The 25,941-nt window shown below is 36.2% G+C and overlaps 1 protein-coding gene across 3 annotated transcripts in view; it reads right to left on the reverse strand.

Annotated features, from left to right (window-relative positions):
- The window catches only part of SLC25A12 (solute carrier family 25 member 12), a 194,907-nt gene that overhangs the window by 37,362 nt on the left and 131,604 nt on the right, over window positions 1-25,941 (reverse strand). For all 3 annotated transcript variants that reach the window (XM_027588356.2, XM_027588358.1, XM_027588357.1), the window contains exons 5-9: window positions 21,990-22,129; window positions 8,714-8,860; window positions 6,415-6,553; window positions 5,668-5,761; window positions 4,012-4,096 (exon numbers count right to left, since the gene is read on the reverse strand). In XM_027588356.2, the coding sequence (XP_027444157.1) occupies window positions 4,012-4,096; window positions 5,668-5,761; window positions 6,415-6,553; window positions 8,714-8,860; window positions 21,990-22,129 (605 nt within the window). The remainder of the gene's footprint in view (window positions 1-4,011; window positions 4,097-5,667; window positions 5,762-6,414; window positions 6,554-8,713; window positions 8,861-21,989; window positions 22,130-25,941) is intronic.

Consider the following 25,941-nt stretch of genomic DNA (forward strand, 5'->3'; position numbering starts at 1 on the left):
CTAAGTAATATGCCTTATTAAATTACAGAGTATGCATTTTAAACATATACAAGAGTAGAAATTATAAAAGAATGATATGAAATAAAATGGTTTTTTAAAAATTTTATTTTCATTTATTAATCCAAAAATCTTTTTGGCATCACTTCAATGTATTATATTGACGAAATATGCTTGTTAGTTTTTTAAACACTGAACAAAGTGAAGCTAACCAGTTAATTCTGATACTCTGTTTCAATGATAACATAGTTGAAAACACAATGGGTATCTTCACGGCAAAGATGATGTTTTTAACATCACGTATTTTGAAGAAATTCAAGTAATGGCATTTTAGCTTAGATTTAAAAATTTTTTAAAATCAATGGGGCTGTTATGCTACCTTTTAAACACACAGCAAATATGGATTTTTTTTTTTTTTAAGTTTTTAAACTCCAGTTAGTTAACATACAGTGTACTATTAGTTTCAGGGGTACAATACAGTGATTCAACAATTCCATACGTTACTCAGTGCTCATGGTGATAAGTGTACTCCTTAATCCCCATCACCTGTTTCACCCATTCCCCCACCCACTTCCCCTCTGGTAACCATCAGTTTGTTCTCTATAGTTAAGAGTCTCTTTCTTGGATGGCAAATATATTTTTAACGTCTAAAAACATGCACATAAAGCTTTTTTCCAAAATGGAGTTTCTCAATCACAAAACGGAGTGAAAATAAGCCTCATTCTCATAGATTGTTATTTTTAACCATGTCTCCTTTCAAAAGAATATGCTGAACCAAAACTCATAGAATAAAAGGACTATGATCCCAAATAAGAATCAAGTAACCATTAATTCTTATTCATGTGAAAAGTCTCTCCTGTGTTCAACCACATATATTTTCTTTACCCTCTCTTCCTTTAAAGAATGTTTATAAACCCCTACAAAATCCTATGAAAACTGAAGGATTATAGTGTGCTTTAATTCTTAGCTAAAAACATCTCTATAAATGCCTAAATGCCTTTTGGGCTCCCTCCTTATTAAATAGCATTTATTTTTTTTTTTTTTAATTACAATATATGGTCAGTAAGAAGGTTTTTTCAAGCTTGGCTAGCACTGTAACTTACGGTTCACTTGTATTCAGGTATGTAAATTAATTTAATTAATGCTATGAATTTCACCTCATGAATATTCATACATAGAAATGCTACTGTAGCTGTCATTCCTATCAATGACTGTGTACCGAATTTTTAGCATTTAGGCTGAAAGTAAATACTCAGCCCTAAGAAGAAGATCGCCTACTGTGAGCAAATGGGCCAAAGGAAAAGGCACTTTTTCCCTTAAGGTTATGATTATGATCATGAAGGTGATATTTAAAAGATTAATTGTTTTTCAAAGCAAAATAAGAGCTGAGAATCTTAACTGATTTTTAACTTGCTCCCTAAGCATACGTGTATGATAGGAAATGACTTGAGACCTCATTTGATGGTATAAAGTTCTTGTGCTTTTGTTGTTGAATGCATCTCATTCTATCAATGAGAATTAGATAAGGCAAGATCATGCCAGTGAACAAGTCAAACTACCTGCCCAAAACACGCTGCTTCAGGCTGTATGCCCACCCAATAAAAAGAACTGCCCCTTCAAAATAGCACACTATTAATGGAGAGAAGAAAAGGAAGGAAAAGCTGAAGATTTTTGTACTAAGCATACAAGGGGGGAAGAAAAAGGCTGATTTTAATACCTACTGAAATGTATGATTGGAATGGCAAAATAAGTCCAGGAAAAATAAAACAAAATTCTTTACCTATAAATCACAACTGGATTTGAATTCAATATTCTTGGCCTTATAAAACAAGATTAAGTGTCTGTGGGTTTTTTGTTTGTTTTGTTATTTAGCTACCTCATATAAGTGAAATGAAATGCTATTTGTCTTTCTCTTAGTTCACTTAGCATAATACCCTCTGGGTCCATCCATGGTGTCACAAATGGCGAGATCTCATTCTTTTTTATGGCTGAATTATATTCCTGTGTGTGTGTGTGTGTGTGTGCACGTGCACGTGTGCAGGTTTGTAAACGTACCACATCCTTCTTATCCATTCATTTACTGATGGACACCTGGGTTACTTCCATGTCTTGGCTTTTGTAAATAATGGTGGCCAGAGGGAAAGTGGGTAGGGGATGGGCGAAATAAAGGGGATTAAGAGGTACAAACTTCCGGTTATAAACTAAGTATGTCACAGAGATGAAAAGTATGGCACAGGAAATATAATCAGTAATTTGTAAGCTATATTAATAGACATTAACACCGAAAATTATCTCCCTTTGAAATGCATTTTTTTAAACTTCAAGAGCAAATTTTTATAAATGTACACTACATAATGCAAAATTAAATTCACTAAGCTCTTTAAATATTTCAATGTCTCAATTATTTAATAAATTTATTAAATTTTATAAATCAATGAACTGGAATAAATCCACCTTTTTTTTTAAAGGATCTGAGAACATTCATGGAAATAAACTTTGATGGCAGCAGATAATAATCTTTTGCTACTAAAGAAGCTAAACTGTAATGGGTTACAGGTATATTTACATCTGCAGGAAGCTTTATTGCATTACAAGCAAAGAAAGTATTAACATAAAATGAAATAAAATAAAAGCAATATTTTCCATTTTCAATCTACTTATCTAACTAAAAAGTTCTTGTTTATTATGTAAAGTAGAACTAGAAATTGTATTTAGCTTCAGAGGCAGAATCATCATTCCATGGAGCTCAAGTAAAGAAAAATTTCCTATCAAAATTTCCCAAAGTGAACCCCACTTACATGCCTGATCTTTCACTAGCACAGATGGCTATTCACCCATGTGGCAGCAATGAGGAAAAAGCAGACTTGGGCTCTTTCTGTGGCATGCCCATTTAGTTTTTTTTTCTCTCTCTCCTTGTTTCTGGTCTTCTTCCCTGTCTCCCCACACCCTTTCAATGTCTCCTAGGGCACCACAGTCTCCTAAGGAATCATGTGGGACACAGGCCTCATCTATTAGAGCAGGGAAACAGCAGGAGGACACCTTCACCCTTCACCCCACACACAAAGCCATGTGACCATCACTACAACTGAGGCTGCCTCCAAGTACTACAGAAGTTAAGGGTTTCAATTTAAAACAAGACCTAAAAGGGGCACCTGGGTGGCTCAGTTGTTAAGCAACTGCCTTTGGCTCAGGTCATGATCCCAGGGTCCTGGGATTGAGCCCCACATCGGGCTCCCTGCTCCACGGGGAGCCTGCTTCTTCCTCTCTCACTCCCCCTGCTTGTGTTCCCTCTCTCGCTGTGTCTCTTCTCTCTCTGTCAAATAAATAAATAAAATCTTTAAAAAATAAAAAAAATAAAAAATAAAACAAGACCTAAAAAAAAAATACTTTTCCATTCTACTCTTCCACGTAGTATCACGGGGTTTATTTTCCCACTTTTGAAATCAGAAATGGGACTGTATTAACTTTATGGGACTCAGAGCTATTGTTTAAATCATCCTTTAAGAAAAACTGCTAATATTTTATCAAAAATGTAATAATAGTCAAGGTTTTCTTTCTGGTTCATTAATTACATAGTTTTCCTGTGTTATTATTGTAATCTATCAAACACAATCTCAGTGAAAGATTTACTTCATTAGAAGACTGTTTTACATTTTAAAAGCCCTATAAATATCAGTCCAATGATTCAAAATGAACTTAACACTAATATCTAAATGTCACTATACAAATGAAAGGAAAAGACTGCTAGTTCTAGGAAGAAGGAAGTCAAGCCCATGTATGTTTGCACTCTTATTTTCCTTAATAGCTAAAAGAAAAAAACCCCATAAATTTAGTTCCCCATAAAAATACTCCAGGAGGGTGGGGAACAGTTCTATAAAGGTAATCTTTGAGCTAAGTAGAGTGTTTTTCTGGAAAGTAGTTTTTAATTTTCATAGCATTCACAGGCTCTAGGCTGTGGTGTACATATGATTTCAGCATTTTTGAAGGTGATTCTATTTATGAGACTCCTCCTACCTGTCTCTGAAGTTCTGCCAGGTTGTAAGGTAAGGCGCCCTCAGCCAATGGGGCTATTCTCTCAATATCTGCCAAAGTCAAGCGCCTTCAGGCAAAAATATGGGAAAGGAAAATGGTTAGACACCAACAAACTCCTCATACCAATATCATATTTCTTCAGGAAAAAAGGACTGGAGAAAAGAACTATGCTTTAAAAATAGTATTTCTCTATTTACCCAGATAATTTTTTAGTGAGAAAAAAATCTCCAGGCCCAGGTTCCCACAACAAAAAGCAAAAGACCCCAGAAAAATAATGTGGAGTACATAAATTTAATAAGACTCCCCAATGATACATAATAAAAGTAAAGAACTAAAATTACCAGAAACAAAGTATAGACATTGACAGTTCATATATACTAAAGGTATTTCTTTAGCGTACATATTTAATGCGTAGGTACAAAGTACCTTGAGAAGGATAAACACAAAAGTGATAAATACTACTGGTGGCCTTTAAGGAAAGGCACAAAGGTAGAAGAGAGACTTTTTATGGCACCCTCTTTTAAACTGCGAGTTTTGAACCATGCACTACTGTATTCAAAAAATTTACTTAAAAATAAGTATGTTCCATGAACAAGGTAGGTCCTTCAGATCCAGTTTTGAAAAGCATTTTTTTGAAACCATTTATTATCATGAAGGAGGCTCAGAATCTTTGCTAAAAATGTGAATTCTAGATGGATGAGACGTGGCCTGATATTTCACGTCAATCACCAAAGATGGGGTGGTATGTTCAGTATCATCTCCAGCCCAACAATTCATTATGTAGCATGAAGGCAATAAATCACCCAGGTATACACAGCTTCTATTAGTCCTCAGCTCTACGGTTAAAACCCATTTTTCAGATATTCTTACATTTAAATAACTTCTAAAGGCATCTAAAAAAAAATCTTATTACTTAATAAAGCATATGTCCCCTATCCCACAAATCCTGCCAGAGAAGAAGGTTTTTCTTTTGGATTTGCAAAAGAACTCTGCAAATTAAAAACTCTCAATGTGCTTTGGTTGTTTTAGTCTATGACGTGGAGGCATAAAACATCTGAGCTTGTCCGTGATGATAACTATGATGATAATGTCACAGGCATATTTCACAAAAATGATACCCTCTAACACATATATACTATTCAGTAAAATGACCATTTACAATGAACCAAAAAGATTGTAAGTCTCCTGAACATGTACTTCAGTTTATTTGATAAAATTAGGCAAATTTTCACAAGTCTCTTACATTTAATCGAGTCCAGATGAAATCAATTTTTCCCAACCGTCTCTTGCTTCTCGCTCCCCCTTACTCTCATTTTTCTTCCTTCCCCCATTTTCCTCTCAGGCCCCTTAAGCTAACCTTGTTCTTTTACCTCCTCTCTCCATCTCTTCCCTCCCTCCCCCTGCCCTCTTTTCCCTTTCCCTTTCCTTTCTCCCTTTCTCTCTGTCCATCTCCCTGACCTAAGGGTCTGTCTTCCTCTGTCTCTCCCTCCTCCTGTTTCTCGTATCGCCTATCTCTCTTTCTTGGAATTTGTAGACTGGATTAACTACTGTTAAAATGAACTAAAAGCATACTCCTGCTTTACATGTTAAAGGAACTGTCTTATCATAAATAACACAAAGAATTATTGAAATAGTTACCCTGTAGCATTATATAAGTCTGCAAGTTGGTAGAGGATATCAATTTCTAGTGGAGTGACCTGTCCATAGCGTATGGCGCTCTGGGCAAATTCCTCTAGAAGAAAAAGAAAGTATTTTAAAATCTTAAAAATCCTTAATATGCTTCTACTTTACCAACTATAATCTGCAAGCTAAAGGCATCTTAGTATTATTTTAAAAATCTAAAACTTAATTTAAATACATAAGTTCAACTGTAATTCTGAAAGCTGGCAAAAGATAAAATGTTAACATCGTGAACAGCAAAAACAGATAAATTAATTTCAAAGATAAAGCAATCTCTTTAGAATCCTCCCTTTTACCTTGTTTATTTGCTTTAGTCTCCAGGGTTACAAGATAAAAGAATTGGCTATTCTCCAATCACCTAAAACACCCTACTACGATATAGCAGAAAGAATAGGCTTGCCCGTCTTTCTGTGGCAACTCTTTCCTAGAACAAACAAGCTGCGCCACACTGTCACTGACCAGTTTGACAGACTGGGCCAAGGTTCTTTTCAAAACTGTCAAAGCCACTTTTCCATTCCTGACCCCAGCATCCCATTAATTCCACCTGGATTTTTGGAGACCACTAGGGCCCGAGTGAAGCACATACACACAGCAACATACTTTCTGCATCTGGCTTCAGAGTGGTAAACTTAGACCAACCTCATGCCCTAGAGAAAGAAAAGTAAAAACACAGATTTAAATCAATACATATTTTTAAAATCTTACCCTTTGTGACTTCAACATCTTTCCTCGTGCCGGCTAGAGTGCTATATATCTTACGAACAAGCTCCATGTTATTCAGTAAGGAGTTAAATGCATTGAAGTAGGAGAAGCTAACCTGATGTGAGATACTTCCTCCAGCTGCCTAGGAAATGACAACACAAAAAGTTTAAAAAACAAATGAAAACAAAAAAAAACACGCTTAAGGATACTACACTTTTCCCAAAGAAGATCCAAAGGACTCTTCATTACTAAAGTGATTAACAACCAGTCCATAAATACAAAGAAAGTATCGTACTGAAACAGTGCATTTCACGCCCTCAGGGAGGTCTATGTTATTTAGGTTTTAAGGAAGAAAGCAACATCTGGAAGTTGGACTTCACGGTTCCTCTACCTATAAGGTCAGAAACAACAAATACAATTATCACAGATCAAAAACAATAGTTATTTAAACAGGATTTTCAAGATCTTCAACTATGGAACTCTTGCTAGTCCAGCATAATTCAAACATCAATGTACAACATAAGGAGTTTTTAAACTTGCTTTTATTCCCATACACATACACAAAAACCAGTGCTAACTGTAGATTTTAAGACTATTTCACTATATCAACCTCCTAATCTTTTTTTTTTTTTTTAAAGGCCACTGTTATAATTAAGATATTTAACAGTCTGTGCTGGGCTCTGAACCTACATCATGACAGGTACAACTACCAAAAATTCCAAAAAATGTAGAGAAAATCTAGAGAGGATTTATTCACCATGAATTACATCTTTAGTGGAATGGTGCAGAAGAGGCTCATGCCTGCGGAGCAATGCGGGGCAATGCGGCCTTCATTACTTCTGCAAGGTGAGGAGGTAAGTTCTCCCTCTGCCTACCAGTTGGACATCAACTCAAAAGAGAATATTTTTCATAGTTTGTAAAAGCCTAATTTCTAAGCCAGGAGTCAGAGGAACCCATATGATTGAAAACATTCTCCATTAAAAACTCAAAGAAATACTTATGGAAATGCCAGCGTGACCTTCATCATAAAGGTCTACTAAGAACAGTGTAGGTAATGATAGGCAAATGCACTCATCCCTCACATACATGCCTTAACCCAAATATAGATGATATGTGTATTAGCCTGAACTTGGATGCCAGTGACCCAAAAGCAGAACTCAAATTATTTAATACATTCCTTCAGGAATTGAAATGCCATTTGGTAAGTTGAAGCTAAAACAGGTCTATGTAACCCAAGTGGAAAAGATTAAATGGGTCCCCTCACTCCGAGGCACTGAGCTGAGTCCTTCCCTCTAGGATATCCCCCCACCACTACCACCACTTTCCTCCCTCTCTCCCTTTCTTCCCTTCCTTCTCTCATTTTTTGGCTGGGGTATGAGGTAAGGGTTCAGGGAGTGGGAGACGGGTGTCAAGGAGGTGAAATGTGTAGGACAAGGTGACATGCTCCATGTTCAAATTCACTGAAGAAAAAGAACAGAAGTTGATCTTTCTACCCCAGTCTAAATCAGGGATAATGATCTTCAGCTGAAACAACAAAAGCACTCATTGGCTTCCCCCCATTTAAAACAAGCAGCAATCAAAAACTTATACATAAGTACAATGCATGAACAAGAAAACTGGTAAGTGAAGAAAGTTTCACCACTCTTTGTGAGGAAGTGAATGACATCAGTTTGCTATTGGCCCAGATGATTACTTTGTAGAGATTAGCAGTTTGACAGAACAACAACAAAAAAAATCCGTCTGGTCCATGCAGACTGAATACACAGGTGAAGGGGCAGAGAGGAGGGAGCCACAGAGGCTGATGCCCACATATTTCCTCCATACCTTCTGCCACGGCCATGGTTATTAAAACAGTGTAGAGGCCAGTGATGATTCCTCTAGCAAACAGCACCCTGCAGGCAACAAAGGAAGGAGCCATCTTTATAGCAAGGCTTTGGGAGCCTGGGAGGATGGAAAGAGGCCAAGGTGAAGGCAGTAGTGTCTGGGAGAGGTACTGCCGCTGGAAAAAGTAATTACACACCCTTGTCTACAAACTCCCTTGTTTTCTTTAGTTGAACTCTATAAACGGAAATAAACAATTTGGATATCTATGAGAGCAAGATGGTGGCTCTGAAAAAGCTATGATCTGGGGAAAGACTATTCACCATCACCCCCACCTCCCTTACACATACTTGTTTACCTTCTACAACCAAACATAAAGTTAGAATACTAGAGAGTTCGATGGGTCCAAGGAGGCAAGCCAGGACCCAATGGTTCAAAATTTTTAAGGAAATACAAAATGAAATACTTGCTTTCTACTTACTGAAACTAAGTTCTCCTCCACGAAGGGAGTGAGCATGTGAGACCGAATGGTAACCATGATGTCACTAAAATCCAGACCGGAAATCATGCCACTTTTGCTTTTGTCTTTCAGTGCAAAGGCTTGTCTTGCATGTTCCAACTGTAGCTCCTAGAGAGAAAAGTTAGAAATAGGACATTATATTGGTCAAAGCACATCCCAATTGCATGTTTTGAAAAGGAAGGACATTCTTTCCCTACATGCACTTACTACAGAAATCAACACAGTAGAGCTCTGAATTTATAACACTTTTTATTTCTTTTAAAAGGAACATATTTTCCTGAAAATGTACTACACACTATTCCTCAGGAAGAACGAAGCACAGCATGGCAATAAAGAAAAGGGAGGAGGAAAAAACCCTTCATTTACTTGAAAAGTTTCCAACACACAGTTCTGTGCTTTCCTTCAACTTTTAAAATGTATTCTCTCCTGCTTGAAGGCATTCTTATCCAAGGGTAATTTCTGAATTAAAAGTTTAGATTCATTTTCAGTATTTCAATTTAAATACTGCAATTATAATGTCTCTTTCTCCCTCTCAATGAATTAGAGACTACTTTTCAATTTTTAAAAATGAACTTCGTGAGAAACTCTACTGACTGTTAAGAGCAATACTTAGTAATTCTAACATGAAAGTTATGAATAACAAACCGATAACTAGTGTTCAGCTATCACTCTGTCTGGCTTTGAGCAGCAGTTACTCATAAACTGTAAAATAATCCAAAAGATCACTGAACTTTTAAACTACCGGGCAGCCAATTTTTGTCATAAATGATATCAACAAAAACAATAAAATGTGCCAGTAATACTCTTAAATACTATAGAAAAGTCAAAACTGGAGCATTTCTGCCCTGATGACCCATAACATAATTCAAATAAATCTGTTATCACAACATAAAAATGGTGCTCTTGGATGCCATTTTCACACTATTTGCAACTCCAGAAATAAAATTCATACCTCAATATATAAATATTATTCATAGATACAATACTGCAATTTTCATTGTAATTTATTTATGCAAGCCTACAAATCAATGTTGCTTTTTCTGACATTTAAAATGGTTTTTGGGGGGTGCTCAGTGGTACATTCAGTTGAGCGTCTAATTCTTGGTTTGGGCTCATGTCGTGATCTCCGGGTCAGGCTCTCTGCTGCTTGGGATTCTCTCTTGCTCTGTCTCTGCCCCTCCCCACTGAGCGCACATGTGTGCACGTGAACTCTCTCTCAAATAAATAATCTTTAAAAAAAATTAAAATAGTTTTTGGCAGAAGTCTCACCATTTTACTAATTTATTTTCCTATGGGCTTGTGATAGATCAGTGGTAATTCAAAGACATTTAAATTACCTTAAGTTGTCTCATAATAACTCATCAAACTATTTGTTGTATGTGACTTTCTGTATTTGTATGATATTAAAACAATTTTTTCACAATATGATTTTATTAATAGTGTGAAAGCATCAGTGATAACTGTGAACATTAAATTTCTTTTAAACATCCATGTCTTGGCTTTAATACTGTACATATTGGACTCCATAGCACTATAAGTAAATATGAAAAAGTTCCCATTTCCTTGCACAGGTATTAAGCTATAACACCATTTACAAATTATTATGGACAAGGTTACCTCTGGAATAAGTAATATACATTTGGACAACCAGAATTAAATGAATATTAAGTCAAGCAAGAAGTAGGCTATGTTCAATATGCTTTAGATGTCAGATTAAAATATTTAATGTTATTTAAAACTTAATTTTCTTACTAATTTAAAGGGACATCTTTTTTTTTAAGATTTTATTTATTTGAGAGAGAGAGAGCACGTGCGCACAGAGGGAGAGTGAGAGGGAAAAGCAAGACTCCCTGCTGATCAGAGAGCCCCACGTGGGGCTCGATCCCTTTTGATTTCTTTTAAAAGGAACATGTTTTCCTGAAAATGTTCTACACGCTGTTCCTCAGGAAGAACGAAGCACAGCATGGCAATAAAAAAATGTGGGGCTCGATCCCAGGACCCTGAGACCATGACCTGAGCTGAAGGCAGATGCTTAATGACTGAGCCCCCCAGGAGCCCCAAGAGACATCTTTTCTATATGTGGGTGCTCAAATGAAAGCTGAGGAATGCGTGGTTTGACCAAATAACCAAATTCACATATAAGAAAGTGCTTGCCCCCTCCTCTAGAAGAAGCAATACATTTGCTCATTATCTCTCTCCAACAAAACAAGTTTTTTCATTGTTTTTTTTTTAAATATTTTATTTATTTGTCAGAGAGAGAGAGAGCATAAGCAGGGGGAGTGGCAGGCAGAGGGAGAGGGAGAAGCAGGCTCCCCGCTGAGCAAGGAGTCTGACGAGGGACATGATCCCAGGACCCTGGGTTCATGACCTGACCCAAAGGCAGACACTTAACCGACTGAGCCACCCAGGCATCCCGGCAACAAAACAAGTTTTTAAAATATTTTTTCTTAGCAGGTTGGCAGGCTAGAGACAAGTATATCAAAACTACTAAATCTTTCAATAGTCATAACTTTAAAAAATTAAATGATAACACTGAGGAAAACATCTAAACATTGTAACATCTATCATCAAACATCTAAATGTTTGGATTTTCTTAAAAAGAGCAACAGGAGTGGAGAAACTAAAACTCAACTGGTAAGTACAAAATAAACAACCAGCATGATTTGACAAAGTTTTCTTTTCCCACTCTTCTACTTTTTTTAAATTTCAACTCTATTGAGATAAAAATAACAAAATCATAATATATTTAAAGTGTGAAACATGATTTGATACATGCATACACTGTGAAAGGAGTCCCACCAAGTTAAGTAACACATCCTTCACGTCACATAGTTATCTTTTTTTTTTTTTTTTATGAGAACACTCAAGTTCTACTCTCTTGGCAAATTTCAATTATACAGGGGCACTGGGTGGTGCAGTCGGTTAAGCATCCCAACGCTTTGTGATCTCAGAGTCCTGAGATTGAGCCCCATGTCAGGGTCCACTCTCCGTGTGGAGTCTGTTTTAAGATTCTCTTCTCCCTCTGCCCCTCCCCGCCGACTCTCTAAAATAAAATTTTTTTAAAAATTTCAATTATACAGCACAGTATTATTCAGTCACCATGATACACAGTACATCCTCCCTCAGACCTTACTCACCTTATAATTGAAAGTTTGTAATGTTTTTCCAGCTTCTCCTGCTTTCTCTCACCACCTCTCTTCCCAACCCAGCCCCTGGCAACCACTATTTTACTTTGTGTTTCTATGTGTTCAACTTTTTTTTTTTAAGATTCTACATAGAAGTGATATCTTGTAATACAGCTTTCTCTGTCTCGCTTATTTCACTTAGTATAATGTCCTCCAAGTTCATCTAAATTATTGCAAATGACAGGACTTTTTTTTTGAGTGAATAATATTCTCGCGTGTATGTCTGTGCATGTGCGCACACATACACATCTTCTTTATCCATTCACCCACCAATGGACACTCTGGTTGTTTCCATACCTTGGCTATTGTGATAATGCTACAATAAACATGGGAGTACAACTATCTCTTTGAAATAGTGACTTCTTGTTTCCTTTGGATACATACCCAGAAGTGGGATTGCTGGATCATAAGGTGGCTCTATTTTGAATTTCCTGATGAGTCTCCATACTGTTTTCCATGGTGGCTGTACCTGTTTACATTGCCACCAACAATGTACAAGGGTTCCCTTTTCTCCACATCCTTGCCAGCATTTGTTGTCTCTCGTCTTTTTGATAATAGACATCCTAACAAATATGAAGTAACATCTCATTGTGGTTTTATTTTGCTTATCCCTGATGATTAGTGCAGTTGGACAACTTCTCATATACCTCCTGGCATTGGTAGGTCTTCTTTGGGAAAATGACTATTCAGGTCCCTTGCCCATTTTTATTTTTATGTATGTATGTATGTATGTATGTATGTATGTTACTCAGTTGTATAAATTCCTTGTATATTTTGGATATTAATCCCTTATTAGATAAGTGGTTTGCAAATATTTTCTCCCATTCCAATGGTTGCCTTTTCATTTGTTGATGGATTTCTTTACTGTGCAGCTTTTCACGTTGATGTGGTCCTACTTGTTTATTTTTGCTTTTGCTGCCTCTGTTTTCAGTGTCAAATTAAAAAAAATCATTGCCAAACCTGAAGTCTAGGAGATTACCTACTATGTTTTCTTCTAAGAGTTTACAGTTTCAGGTCTTATGCTCAATTTAATCCATTTTGGGTTGCTTTTTGTGTATGAGTTTATGTGTAAAAGTTTCATTCTTTTGCTTGTGGATATCCAGTTTTCCCAACACTGTTTATTAAAAACACTACCCTTCCTCCACTGTATACTCTTAACTCTTTTGTCAGAAATTAATTGACCATATATGCATGGGTTTATTTCTGGGCTATTTTGTTCCATTGATCTATGTGTCTATTTTTGACAATACCATACTGTTTTGAGTACTATAGCTTCACAATACAGTTTGAATTCAGAAAGTGTGATGTCTCCAGCTTTGTTCTTCTCAAAATTGCTTTGGCTATTTGAGGTCTCTTGTGGTTCCATACAAATTTTAGGACTGTTTTTTTATTTTTGTAAAAAGTGCCATTGGAATTTTGATAGTGACTCTGTTGAATCCATAGATCACTTTGGGTAGTATGGACATTTTAACAATATTAATTCTTTGAATAAATGAACACAATTATTTTTCCATTTATTTGTGTCTTCTTCAACTTCTTTCATCAATGGCTTACAGTTTTCAGTGACCAGATTTTTCACTTTCTTGGTTAAATTTATTCCTAAGTATTTGATTCTTGTTGATGTTCTACAAATGGGATTGTTTTCTTAATTTCTCTTTTTAATAGTTCATCATTAACGTGTAGAAATGCAACTGTTTTTATATATTGATCTTGTACCCTGAAACTTTCCTTAAGTCATTTATTAGTGCTAATAGTTTTTGGTGTGTGTGTGTGTGTTGTGTAGATTTTTAGGGTTTTCTATATATATTATGTCATCTGCAAAAAGGAACAATTTTATTTCTTCCCTTCTGATTTGGATGTCTTTTATTTTTTTTCTTGACTAATTGCTCTGGCTAAAACTTCCAGTACTTTTTTAAATAAAAATGATAAGTGGACATCCTTGTCTTGTTCCTGATCTTAAAGCTTTCAGCTTTTCACTGTTGAGCATGATGTGAGCTATGGTCTTGTCATATATGCACTTTATTATGTTGAGGTATGTTCCATCTACACCCAATTTGCTAAGCATTTTTATCATGAAAGGATATTGAATTTTGTCAATTTTTTTTTCTCTATCTGTATCTACTGAGATGATCATATGATTTTTACTCTTCATCTTGTTAACGTGGTATACCACATTTAATGATTTGCATATGATGAATCCTAGCATTCCAGCAATAAATCCCACTTGATCTTGGTGTATGCTCCTTTTAATGTACTATTAAATCCAGTTTACTAATATTTTGTTGAGGCTAACTGCATCTATCTTCATCAAGAATACTGACCTGTAATTTTCTTTTCTTGCAGAGTCCTCATCTGGCTTTGGTATCACGGCTAACACTGGTCTAGTAAAGTGAATTTGGAAGAAGTGTACCCTCCTCTTCTACTTTTTGGAAGAGTTTGAGAAAGATTGGTATTAACTCTTATTTGGATGTTTGGTAGTATTTACCCGGAAAGCCATCTGGTCCTATACTTTTCTTTGTTGGGAGGTTTTTAATTACTGATTCAATCTCCTTACTAGTAATTGGTCTGTTCAGATTTTTTATTTCTTCATGATTCAGAATTGGTAGGGAGTATGTTTTTAGGAATTTATCCATTTCTTCTAGGTTATCTCATTTGTTGGCATACAAATATTCACAGTAGTTTCTTATGATCCTTAGTATTTCTCTTATCAATTGTAATGTCTCTTTCATTTCTAAGTCTTTTTTCCTCAGTCTAAACATTTGTCAATTTTGTTTATCTTAAAAAAAAAAACACAGTTCTTAGTTTCACTGATCTTTTCTATTGTCTCCCTAGTCATTATATTTCATTTACTTCTGCTTTGACTTTTTGTTATTTTCTTCCTTCTGATAACTTTGACCTTAGTTTATTTTTCCTCTAGTTCCTTGGGTAGGTTCTTTATTTTTTCTTAATGTAGGTGTTTATTACTATAAACTTCCCTCTTAGAATTGCTTTTGTTGTGTCCCATACATTTTGGTACGTTGTGTTTTCATTTGTCTCATGATATTTTTTGATTTTCCTTTTGCTTTATTCTATGATCCATTAACTGTTCAGGAGTGTGTTGTGTAATCTTCACATATTCGTGAATTCTGTCCTCTTCTACTTTCTTCATTGTCCCTACTCACCCCATCCTTCCTATCACCTCCAACCATATCACCCTTCAAATGAAGCAGGAATTTTAGGTCTTTATTTCAACCTTAAAATATTGTTGAAAGTATTCCCCACAGAAAGGATATTCCTAAGCAGCATCAGAAATGGACACAGGTCCACTCCCTGTCTTATATATGTTTTCCCTTACTCATTCCCCTTTTTTCCCTCCTTCTTTATGTTTTTGTCATGTCTTTGTCTTCTCCATGTATATGTCTTAGTCTCTCAGAAATATCCAGTGGCAACCATGGACATAATGAAGCCTTATTAATGACACTCAGTACTGAAGAAAATGTGGACCTTTATGTTAAAGACAAAGCAGAATCTTCATTGCAAGAGTAATGCTGGAAGAACAGATTTTCTATTTTCTATTAGGTTAACAATTGGAGAACTCTTATGTATCTTTTAAAGATACATAGTGAAAGTATCACAGATGAACCCAGAGAGTGTATGGGATTGGCTTCCAAATGAGGGAGGAAGCCAGTGGAAATTATAGACAAAATGAGGGGCCAACAGTTAATAACTGCTAAAGCTGGTTGATGGGTACATGGAAGTTTATTACACTATTCTTTTTTTAAATATATTTAAAATCTTTCAAAATAAAAAGTTTAAAAAAATTAACATTAAGGGCTTTGAATGAGAAGCAAAACAAAGGTGGGAAAAAAGAAGTTTCCTATCTATAGCCCTCCAGTTTATGTAGAATAATTAATATATCAGGGTAGAAGTAGATATTGTAAAATATACTCAGTAAATGCAAGGGAACCAATGACAAGAACAAACCATCTTTAGAGAAATCTTAAAAATCCTAGTTCGAAGAACATTTCCTTTTTTCATTTTATGTTTTTTCTTTCAAGATTTTATTCAAATTCAAATTTGCGTAGTGTAGTATTAGTTTCAGGGGTCATTTCCTTTTTTAAATATTCATGTCTCAAATAAATAATATTTTCAACTTTTCCAGTTTGAGCACTTTACAATGTCAGTCAGGTAGGCACTAACTGTGCAAGTGTTAGAACAAGCACTGGGTTCTACAACCACACCAAAAGGATATAGTTTTCAAACTGTGATCACACTCATAAAGAGAAACAATACCCTAGGCTTATAAAAGATAAAATACATAAAGATACTCTAAAAAGATACTTTATCTAAAAAGATAAAGATACTCTAATAAATGAAAGATAAAAATAAGTCTGCTTTCAGATTTCAAGTGTGGATAGGGGAACTGAAGGAAAGGGTAAAAAAAAAAAAAGGGAAGTTATGCTCAAGTTAAAATGCATTTCATCTATGAGATGAAAACAGCTGAGCTTCAGAAACTGTGGGAGTGAAGGAGAATGACCTAGTACATGTAACTCTGCTGTCTTCTAAAACTCCACTCTTCACTAAAATCACAGTAAAGGAACTAAAAACAGACACTCAAGGACAAAGAGAACAGAAAAGAAGATAGCAACTACATTTTTAAGATTAGAGAGCAGAAAGGCAAGTGACAACTGACTTAGCAGACTCAAGAAAACTGGACATGGAAAAAGCCAAAAAGCAATCCAATGTATACATGACAGCACCCCCCAAAACACTCAGGAATTGGCTACACTAGTACCCCTGGAAGTGACAGTAAGACTGCAACTACAAACAGGAGGCTTAGATGGAAGTCTGTTTCAAATGCAGTTAATCACCTGCATTGCTCACTGTGGCCAGGATTCTGCCCTTTCCCAAGGCTGGCAGAAGACTAGAAGTTCACTGCCTTGAGAATGTAACAGAGCATCTCTGGACTAGAGGAGCCCAGGTGCAGCTGAAAAGAGGGAATTCAGGGCGCCTGGGTGGCTCAATCATTAAGCGTCTGCCTTCGGCTCACGTCATGATCCCAGGGTCCTGGGATCGAGCCCCGCATCAGGGTTCCCTGCCCTGCGGGAAGCCTGCTTCTCCCTCTTCCGCTCCCCCCTGCTTGTGTTCCCTCTCTCGCTGTCCCTCTCTCTCTCTCTGTGTCAAATAAATAAATAAAAATGTTTTTTAAAAAATTTTTAAAAAAGGAGAGAAAAGAGGAATTTAATGAAAGTCCATCTCCATACTGAATGTTGAGACCTCCAACCCCCTTGTCTTATTCAGCAACCAGAATGTCAAAAGCCAGACTGAATATTCAGGTGGGATGCAAAAGAAAAGACCTGGACATACAGCCATTAGAGGGTCCCCAATATAACAGCTGAGCCAGTGAACTTTATAATAAGGTTAATAAGTAGTACCATGAACTCAAAGCTCCCAATAAGCCTCACTCTTAAATATGAGCAGAGGACCAATGACAATCAGACATGAGTAAAGTCAAACAAAGAAAAAGAAAGAAACTTGGAGAAAACAGACACTTTGCGGGGGGGAACAAACACCTGCCTTCAATATCTTTGGGGAAGGGAGAGAAATAGCACATCCATGAAAAAATAATATGCTATTTTTTTAAAAGGAATGTTCAGTTCTTTTTAACTGAAAATTTGAAATATAACAGAATTAAAAACTTAATAAAAGGTTCAAAAGTAGAAGAGAAGAAAAAACTAAATCATACATTTAATATGTTGACCAGTCCAGAAAGAAAGAAAAGTAGTAAGAATATTTTCAAGAATTGAGGGACAAAAGTTTTCAAAGAGCCCACTGAATGTCCCACACCAAGGAGTATCATCATGAAATTTCAAAATACCGAAGAAAAGAAAAAAAATAAATCTAAAAACCCTCCAGAGTGAAAAAAAATGTTTCAAAACAGAATCAAGAATGAGAATGGCACTGGATTCTTCAATGGCAAAACAGGAAGAAAACAAAAGAGAAATGTTTTCAAAATTAGAAGGAAAATAATTCCTACAAGAATTCTATACCCAGTCCGGCACCTGGGTGGCTCAGTCAGTTAAGTGTCTGCCTTCGGCTCAGGTCATGATCCCAGATCCTGGGATCAAGCCCCACATCAGGCTCCCTGCTCTGTGGGGAGTCTGCTTCTCCCCCTGCCCCTCCTCTCACCCGATCTTTCAATCCCTCTCTCTCTCCCCCCCTAATAAATAAATAAAATCTTAAAAAAAAAAAAAGAATTCTATACCCCCCCAGTCACACTAAGTGTAAACAGAGCAGAGGTTTTCAGATATGAAAAGTGTCACAAAAAATTATTTTACTTTCCTCAAGAAGCTCCTGCAGGAAGCATTCCACCAAAAAGAGGAAGTAAACCATAATAAAGGAAGAGATGGAATCCAGAAAACAGGAGATTCAACATAAAATAAAGACAAATGGATTCCCCACGATGAAGGTGAAGGGAGATGACAGACTGACAGCTATGCAAAAAGTACAAAGTCCAACCTCCAGCCATGAAGCAAGTCAGAAAGTTCCAAGAAAACGGTGCAGGGGCTATGGAAGACAGTCTGGCAATTCCTCAAAAAGTTAAACATAAAATTACCATATGACATAGCAATCTCATATCTAGGGATATACTCAAAAGATTTGGAAACAGGTATTCAAACAAATACATGTACTCCAATGTTTACAAGTGCCAAAAAGGTGAGGTGAGAACATCCCAAGTGTCCATCAACTAATGAATGGGTAGACAAAATATTGTGTATCCATACAATGGAACATTGTTCAGCCATAAAAAGGAATAAGGTAGTAATACATGCTACAACATGGATAATCCTTGAAAACATTATGCTAAGTAAAAAAAAGTCCAGACATAAAAAGTCATATTGTATAATTTCACCAGCAGTATCTACATCCCCTTATCCAAGGGGGATATGTTCCAAGATCCCTAAAGGGACGCCTGACACTGCACATAGAACCAAACCCTATATATATATTGTTTCTTCCCATACATACATACTTATGATAAAGTTTAATTCCTAAATTGGACACAGTAAGAGATTAACAGTAATCACTAAAGTAATAAGATAGAACAATTATAACATTACATTGCAATAAAAGTTATGTGAATGTGGTCTCTTTTTCTCTCTTGCCCTCTTCAAATATCTTACTGTACTGTACTCACACTTCTTGTGACGATATGAGATGAAAATGTCGAAGTGATAAGATGAAGTGAGGTGATGTGAGCACTGTGACATAGCATTAGGCTACTATTAACCTTCTGATGATACATCAGAAGGATTATCTGCTTCTGGACCGCGGTTGACCGCAGGTACACTGAAACTGCAAAAAGCAAAACTGTAAATAATGGGGGAGCTACCGTATATGAACTATGCAGAATAGGTAAATCCACAGAAGCGAAGGTAGTTTGGTGGCTGCCAGGAGCTGAGGAGAAACAGGAATGGGGAATAACTGCTTAGTGAGTACAGAGGGGTTTTTTTGGTAATGAAAAGGTTTTGGAGTAAGACAAAGGTAGTAGTTGCACAACGCTGTGAATTGTACTAAATGCCACTAAATTATGCACTTTCACATGGTTAATTTTATGTTAAGTGAATTTTACCTTGATATTTTTTAAAAAGAAAAAGCTCCTAGAGAGCTCCAAGAAGACGAAATTGATAGAATGAATACCTAATACGTTTTAAACATATTAAAATGAGATGTTAATAATGGAGGCAAAATTTAAGAATGAATTAGCATTAATACATAGAAAACTAAACAAGAAAAACTAGAAACCCTAAGAAAAGTAATCATTTCAGTCATGTGTAGTATTTAAAAATTATAGTAATTAAAATATGATTATTGATCTAAGTAGAATCATAACATAATTATATGGGTGATGGAGATAGAAAATATCCAAGTCTGTGGGAGAGGGAAAGGGGTAAAAGAACCAGCTCCTAATCTTCCACAGTTCAAATTCAAAGAAAAATACCTAAAAATGAAAAATTTTAAGGTAGAGTACAAAACCACAGAAGACCCCATATAGCCAATGCAATATTGAGAAAGAAGAATAAAGCTGGAGGCACCACAATCCCAGATTTCAAGATATACTACAAAGCTGTAGTAATCAAAACAGCATGGTACTAGCACCAAAATACACATAGATCAATGGAACAGAATAGAGAGCACAGAAATAAACCCACAATTTGACCATAAATGGTCAGTTAATCTACAACAAAACAGGAAAGAATATATAATGAGGAAAAGACAATCTCTTCTATAAATGGTGTTAGGAAAACTGGACAAAACGATGCAAAAGAATGACACTGGACCACTTTCTTACACCACACACAAAAATAAACTCAAAATGGATTAAAGACCTAAATGTAAGACCTGAAACCATGAAACTCCTAGAAGAAAACATAGGCAGTAATCTCACTGCCATTGGCCTTAGCAACAGTTTTCTAAATATGTCTCCTGAGGCAAGGGAAACAAAATCAAAAGTAAACTATTGGGACTACACCAAAATAAAAAGCTTTTGCACAGCAAAGGAAACCATCAATAAAAGAAAAAGACAATGTAGTTAATGGGAGAAAATATTTGCAGAAAAACAGGCAGAGGAGATGAATGGACATTTTTCCAAAGAAGACATCCAGATAGCCCCCACAGTCCATTAAGCATCCAACTCTTAGTTTCAGCTCAAGTTGTGATCTCAGGGTCATGGGATTGGGCCCCGTGTCGGGCTCTGCTCAGCTCGGAGTCTGCTTAAGACACCCTCACCTTCTCCCTCTGCCCCTCAACCCCCCACCCCACTCTCTCTCTAAAATAAATAAATCTTTAAAAAAACACGCACAATGAGATATCACCTCACATCTGTTAGAATGGCTGGTATTAGAAACACAAGAAATCACAAGTACTGTTGAGGATGTGGAGAAAAGGGACCCCTCATGCACTGTTGGTGGGAATGTAATTTGGTGCAGCCACTGTAGAAAACAGTATGGAGGTTCCTCGAAGTAATTAAAGACAGAAACACCTTATAATCCAGTAATTCCACTACTGGGTATTTACCCAAAGAAAATGAAAACACTAATTTGAAAAGATATGTGAACCCCTATGTTTATTGCCATGTTATTTACAATAGCCAAGATACCTGGAAGCAACCCAAGTATCCCTCAATAAATGAATAAAGAAGATGTGGTATATACATACAATGGAATATTACTCAGCCATAAAAAAAAGAATGAGATCCTGTCATTTACAAGGGTAGTGACAGACCTAGAGGGTATTATGCTAAATGAAATAAGTCAAAGACAAATACCATATGATTTTACTTATATGTGGAATCTAAAAAATAAAACAAATGAACAAACAAAGCAGAAACAGACCCATAAATACAGAGAACTGGTGGTTGTCAGAGGGGAAGCGTGTGGAGGAATGGGCAAAATGGGTGAAGGAAAGTGGGGTGTATGGGCTTCCAGTTATGGCATGAATAAGTCAGAGATGAAAGGCACAGCATGGGGAACATAATGAATGGTACTAGAGTAGGATCGTATGGTGACGGATGGTAGCTACACTTGTGCTGAGCACAGACCAAGAAATCAAAATTTAAAACTGTGTGTCAACTATACTTCAATTAAAAAAATAGATTAAAAAAAAGGAGAAGTGCTGGGGCGCCTGGGTGGCTCAGTCATTAAGCGTCTGCCTTCGGCTCAGGTCATGATCCCAGGGTCCTGGGATTGAGCCCCGCATCGGGCTCCCTGCTCTGCAGGGAGCCTGCCTCTCCCTCTCCCACTCCCCCTGCTTGTGTTCCCTCTCTCCTGTCTCTCTGTCAAATAAATAAAATCTTGTAGAAGTGCCAATGCAAGTTTATTACTTAAAGCTATGGAAGTAATCACTGAAAGAAACAATTACAAGAGTTTTAAAAAGTTGCCTCTGGGAGTGGGAAATGAAAATGGGGGTGTAATGCCACAAGGAATTGCTATTTTTGGTAATAAACTTAAAACTAAAAAGGAAGTGGAGGAGAAAAGGTATGTATTTACACCAGTTAGGAAAACTAAGCTCACCTGGAGAAACTGTGTGAATTCTGTGTAGTTAAGATGCTTCTTCCGATTATGCCCAAAATGCAGTCGGATAAATTCACAGTCCCAGTTAAAAGGGATATGATGATGAATAATAGTCTGTCCAAAAATTTCTTTGACATTTTCTTAAAAGGGAAAACAAAAATAAATAAATTATATCTGAAATAAGTAGTTTAGTCCACTGCAATGTTCCTACAGAAAGAAATTAAGAGAAATTTCAAGTCAATATTATCTGCTTCTATTAAGATTAGCTGCAAAAATTTTTGTGCCCAGAAACCCATGCACAGGAACACAATTGATACAAAATATAATTTTACACTTAAGATTGTGTACCATTACATATAAGGCCACGAGATTCTTAATTTCTCTTGATTTAATTTTAATTAGGAAGTGATTTATATCTTGCACTATAAATGGCTGCTACTTTGCATTCCAGTATAAAATCAATAGTGTTTTCCCGATTCCTCAAGGAGTCGAATTAAGCCCTTTATCAGAAGCATGAATACCTAAATTACAGTATAATGCAATATTTGTCATACTAAGTATGGTTTGATTGAGGCTTGATTATTACATTCACACTAGCCTGAATGTCTATTGAAGATAGGTATAAGAAATACTACCAAAAGCGTATCATTAGCTCAGCAGCAAGCACCTTATTAAAAGCTTCTGATATTGTCAAAAATATGGTCTTGACACAAAGCTTCAAAATTCCCATAAAAAGCATGATTATTAGTCTCAACTATTAAAAATATTTTAAGATAAGTGAAATTAGTGATTCACTTTTAAATAAAGAAGGACTAAACACACTACACTAACTTTTAGATAGGAACCAGTCAAGCTTGTAATATACAACCAAAACCCTATGACAGCTTGTCTTCAGGCACTAACAACGTCAGTCACTTTCTTTACACAGTTCTACACTTACTATAAAAGTCAATTCACAAATGACTGGTACTTAACAAGCATAGACTGGATAGCCTAATTCAGAAGCTCATGCCAAAAAAAAAAAAAAAAAAGAATCATTAGCAAAGTTAAGAAAGCAGGAAGCCTATTTTACTGATGTCTTAAGAACAAAATTATTTTCAAGTTTATGCCAATTATATTAGTGGAAGTGTTTTACCATCCATAGCTATCAATTTTACTAATTAGTAAAAGTTTAATGTTTTATAATCTCCAACTATACTCTTTTCTCTAATTTCTGCAAATTCTTTGAATAAGATACCGATCTCACATTGTAAATGGTTTAATGGATTCCCTTTAGTTTTATGTACCTTTTTTTCTTGATAAAAGCATTGCTATTGGGAGAAGGTGGAAGAAGGTAGAAGAATTCTGAACTGGAAATCCTACCAGTCTGGACTCAATGTAACAGCTCCGAATAGGTCACAGCTATCAGTAAGTTGGAAGAAGGCATTGGATGTCACTGGGGAGATGGGATTCTCATCTTTCCTTTCAGATGGAATGTAGCATTTATTTCTTGCCTAGTTAGCAACACTGTGTCAGAGTTTTCAAACCATGTTAAATTATTTTCACCTTCCATAAACCCATATTAAATATATGGGTTTTTGTTTCTAAAAACAAAAAGAATTAACTCAGTAGCAATTCATGGGATCCTGGCTTATAACCAATACAAAAAGTTTACCCTTAAATATACGTGGAATTTCAGCAGTTGTAAAATATGTTAAAGTTTACAAGGTCATGAAAATAATAAGGGTTACAAAAAATATTTAGAGCTAAATATGAGAGATCAGCAAAGATTTTTTTATAATCTCCTTTAATTAACTAGCTGCTCTATTCCCAAATTAATTACTTTAATTTCTTATTTTTAAGGTCTAACAGAGTGTTAAACTAAAGAAACATGAAGAAATTAATCGGAAGCAGAATAGAATAACTTAAGTTACTACATATAGTATGAAAGAGAATAAGTTATTTTATGATAACCTTTATTTTAAAGGTCACAAGTCCTAAAACTCAACTATTTAATAAGAAATGTACATACTACTACCTAGAGAAGTTTTATATAACGGTGGAATAAAACTGAATTCCCTTTATATAATCAGAAAATATTAGAATACTAGTGTGACCTAATCAAATACAAAGATTCAAAAGTTTTCAAACTATGAAAGTTTACTTAATTATGAACTGTTTTCTACTATCACAAAATGGATACTTATGAATCAAAACTACAATGTCTGATTTACATTCAAAAAAAGTTCTATAATAAAAACTTTAACTAGGGGCGCCTGGGTGGCTCAGTCATTGCTAAGCATCTGCCTTTGGCTCAGGTCATGATCCCAGGGTTCTGGGATTGAGCCCCCGCATCGGTTTCCCTGCTCCGCGGGAAGCCTGCTTCTCCCTCTCCCACTCCCCCTGCTTGTGTTCCCTCTCTCATTGTGTCTCTCTCTGTCAATAAATAAATAAAATCTTAAAAAAAAAAACAAAACTTTAACTAAAATCCTATTTTGTAAACTTCCTAACAACCTCTAAATAAGATCTTGGAATATCTTTGAAACAATTCAAATGATAGCTCAAATTACTCAAAGTAATCTCCCCAAATACTGAAGTGTCCTTTTCTATGAGTATTTGTTTCAATATTTCCTACTTCTCGCAAAGTGGTCATTGACAGCTTTGTATATGGTTTTATTATGACCATTAATATGTGCTGTATTCTATTAACCACCCCTAGACACTTTTAATTATTTTAACTATGTCACAGGCTACAACTATAGTTACTAGGAATAACAAAATTTCCAACCTACTTTGGCACCTCTTGATGTGTCCCACTTCCCTTCTGTTATTATTGTCACTACCGACTGCCTAAGGCTAATTCAAGAAGCTTACAAAAATAATTAGTACAACTATTGTTTTAAGGTCCAATTCATAATTACTACTTTACCAGGATGTGCTTATCCAAAAAAAAAAAAAAAAGTTATGCAAAAGCTCCAGAACTGGGGAGCTTCTACTTGTGTGAGGCAATAGCTCAGAGATGCTGTTCTCACCCAGTTTTATCAAATTCTGCATGACATGAAAGGAAACCCCAGTAATCTCAAATATTCCCAGGGCATCTAACTGAAACTACATAGCAAGTTTTCCCCCCAGAGAGAATCCCGTCTTTCCAGTGGCAAACAAGGGTCTTTGGTTCTAAGCAGCACTCCTTGGAGTGCTATTTCAGTGGCCATAGTTCTGGCCTGGATGAAAGAGCTATGACGGTCACATCTTATGCAGCAAGATCATGATCTAGTGTTTTATACTAGGCTGGTTTTGCTATGGGATATAGGAATCCATTCGTTTTCTGACATATAGGAAACAGTAGACCACTTTTTCACTTCCTGCAGAGCATGGGCTTATGAAAGAGAAGATTTATAATTCCTCTGAAAAGGGAATTGGGGACAGATACAAAAGTAGCCTGTCATATGTTCTCTTTGCTCCTTTGTCAGGAGGGCAGGTAATGGTGACAACTGTGATTAAGTAAAAATGTTCACAGACGTATAACATTAGTCAGTTTAGCTGTATCAGTCACTTATGATAATAGGACTAGATGAAATACACATTGAAGCATATATATTATGTAAATATGTCTTAATAGAGGTTTCAATTTCCCCGACAGCCCACACTGTGTCTCCCCGTTTCATCCACCCTCATCCCTCCCCTGATCCTTATGGGAGCTTCCTACTGGTCTTGTTCACCTTTCTGCAGTACAAAATTACCTCTGACCGGGGCTGGCACTCTTCTCCAAGACTGCCGCCATGCCTGTTCCATGAATGAGCCTGGAAGGAGCTGCTGTACCAACGGTGTGGCCAGAGAACTCCTCCTGTAGGTATACAAGCCATCAGCCCTGTGACACAGCCCACCTACCATCAGCCCAACGACACCCTGACTCCAAGGATTCCAGCCCAGCAGGAACCACTGCTTCCAACTTAAAAGGCTTGAGACCAAACAT

Source organism: Zalophus californianus, chromosome 3 (assembly GCF_009762305.2).
Source record: "Zalophus californianus isolate mZalCal1 chromosome 3, mZalCal1.pri.v2, whole genome shotgun sequence".
NCBI classification, from domain to species: domain Eukaryota; kingdom Metazoa; phylum Chordata; class Mammalia; order Carnivora; family Otariidae; genus Zalophus; species Zalophus californianus.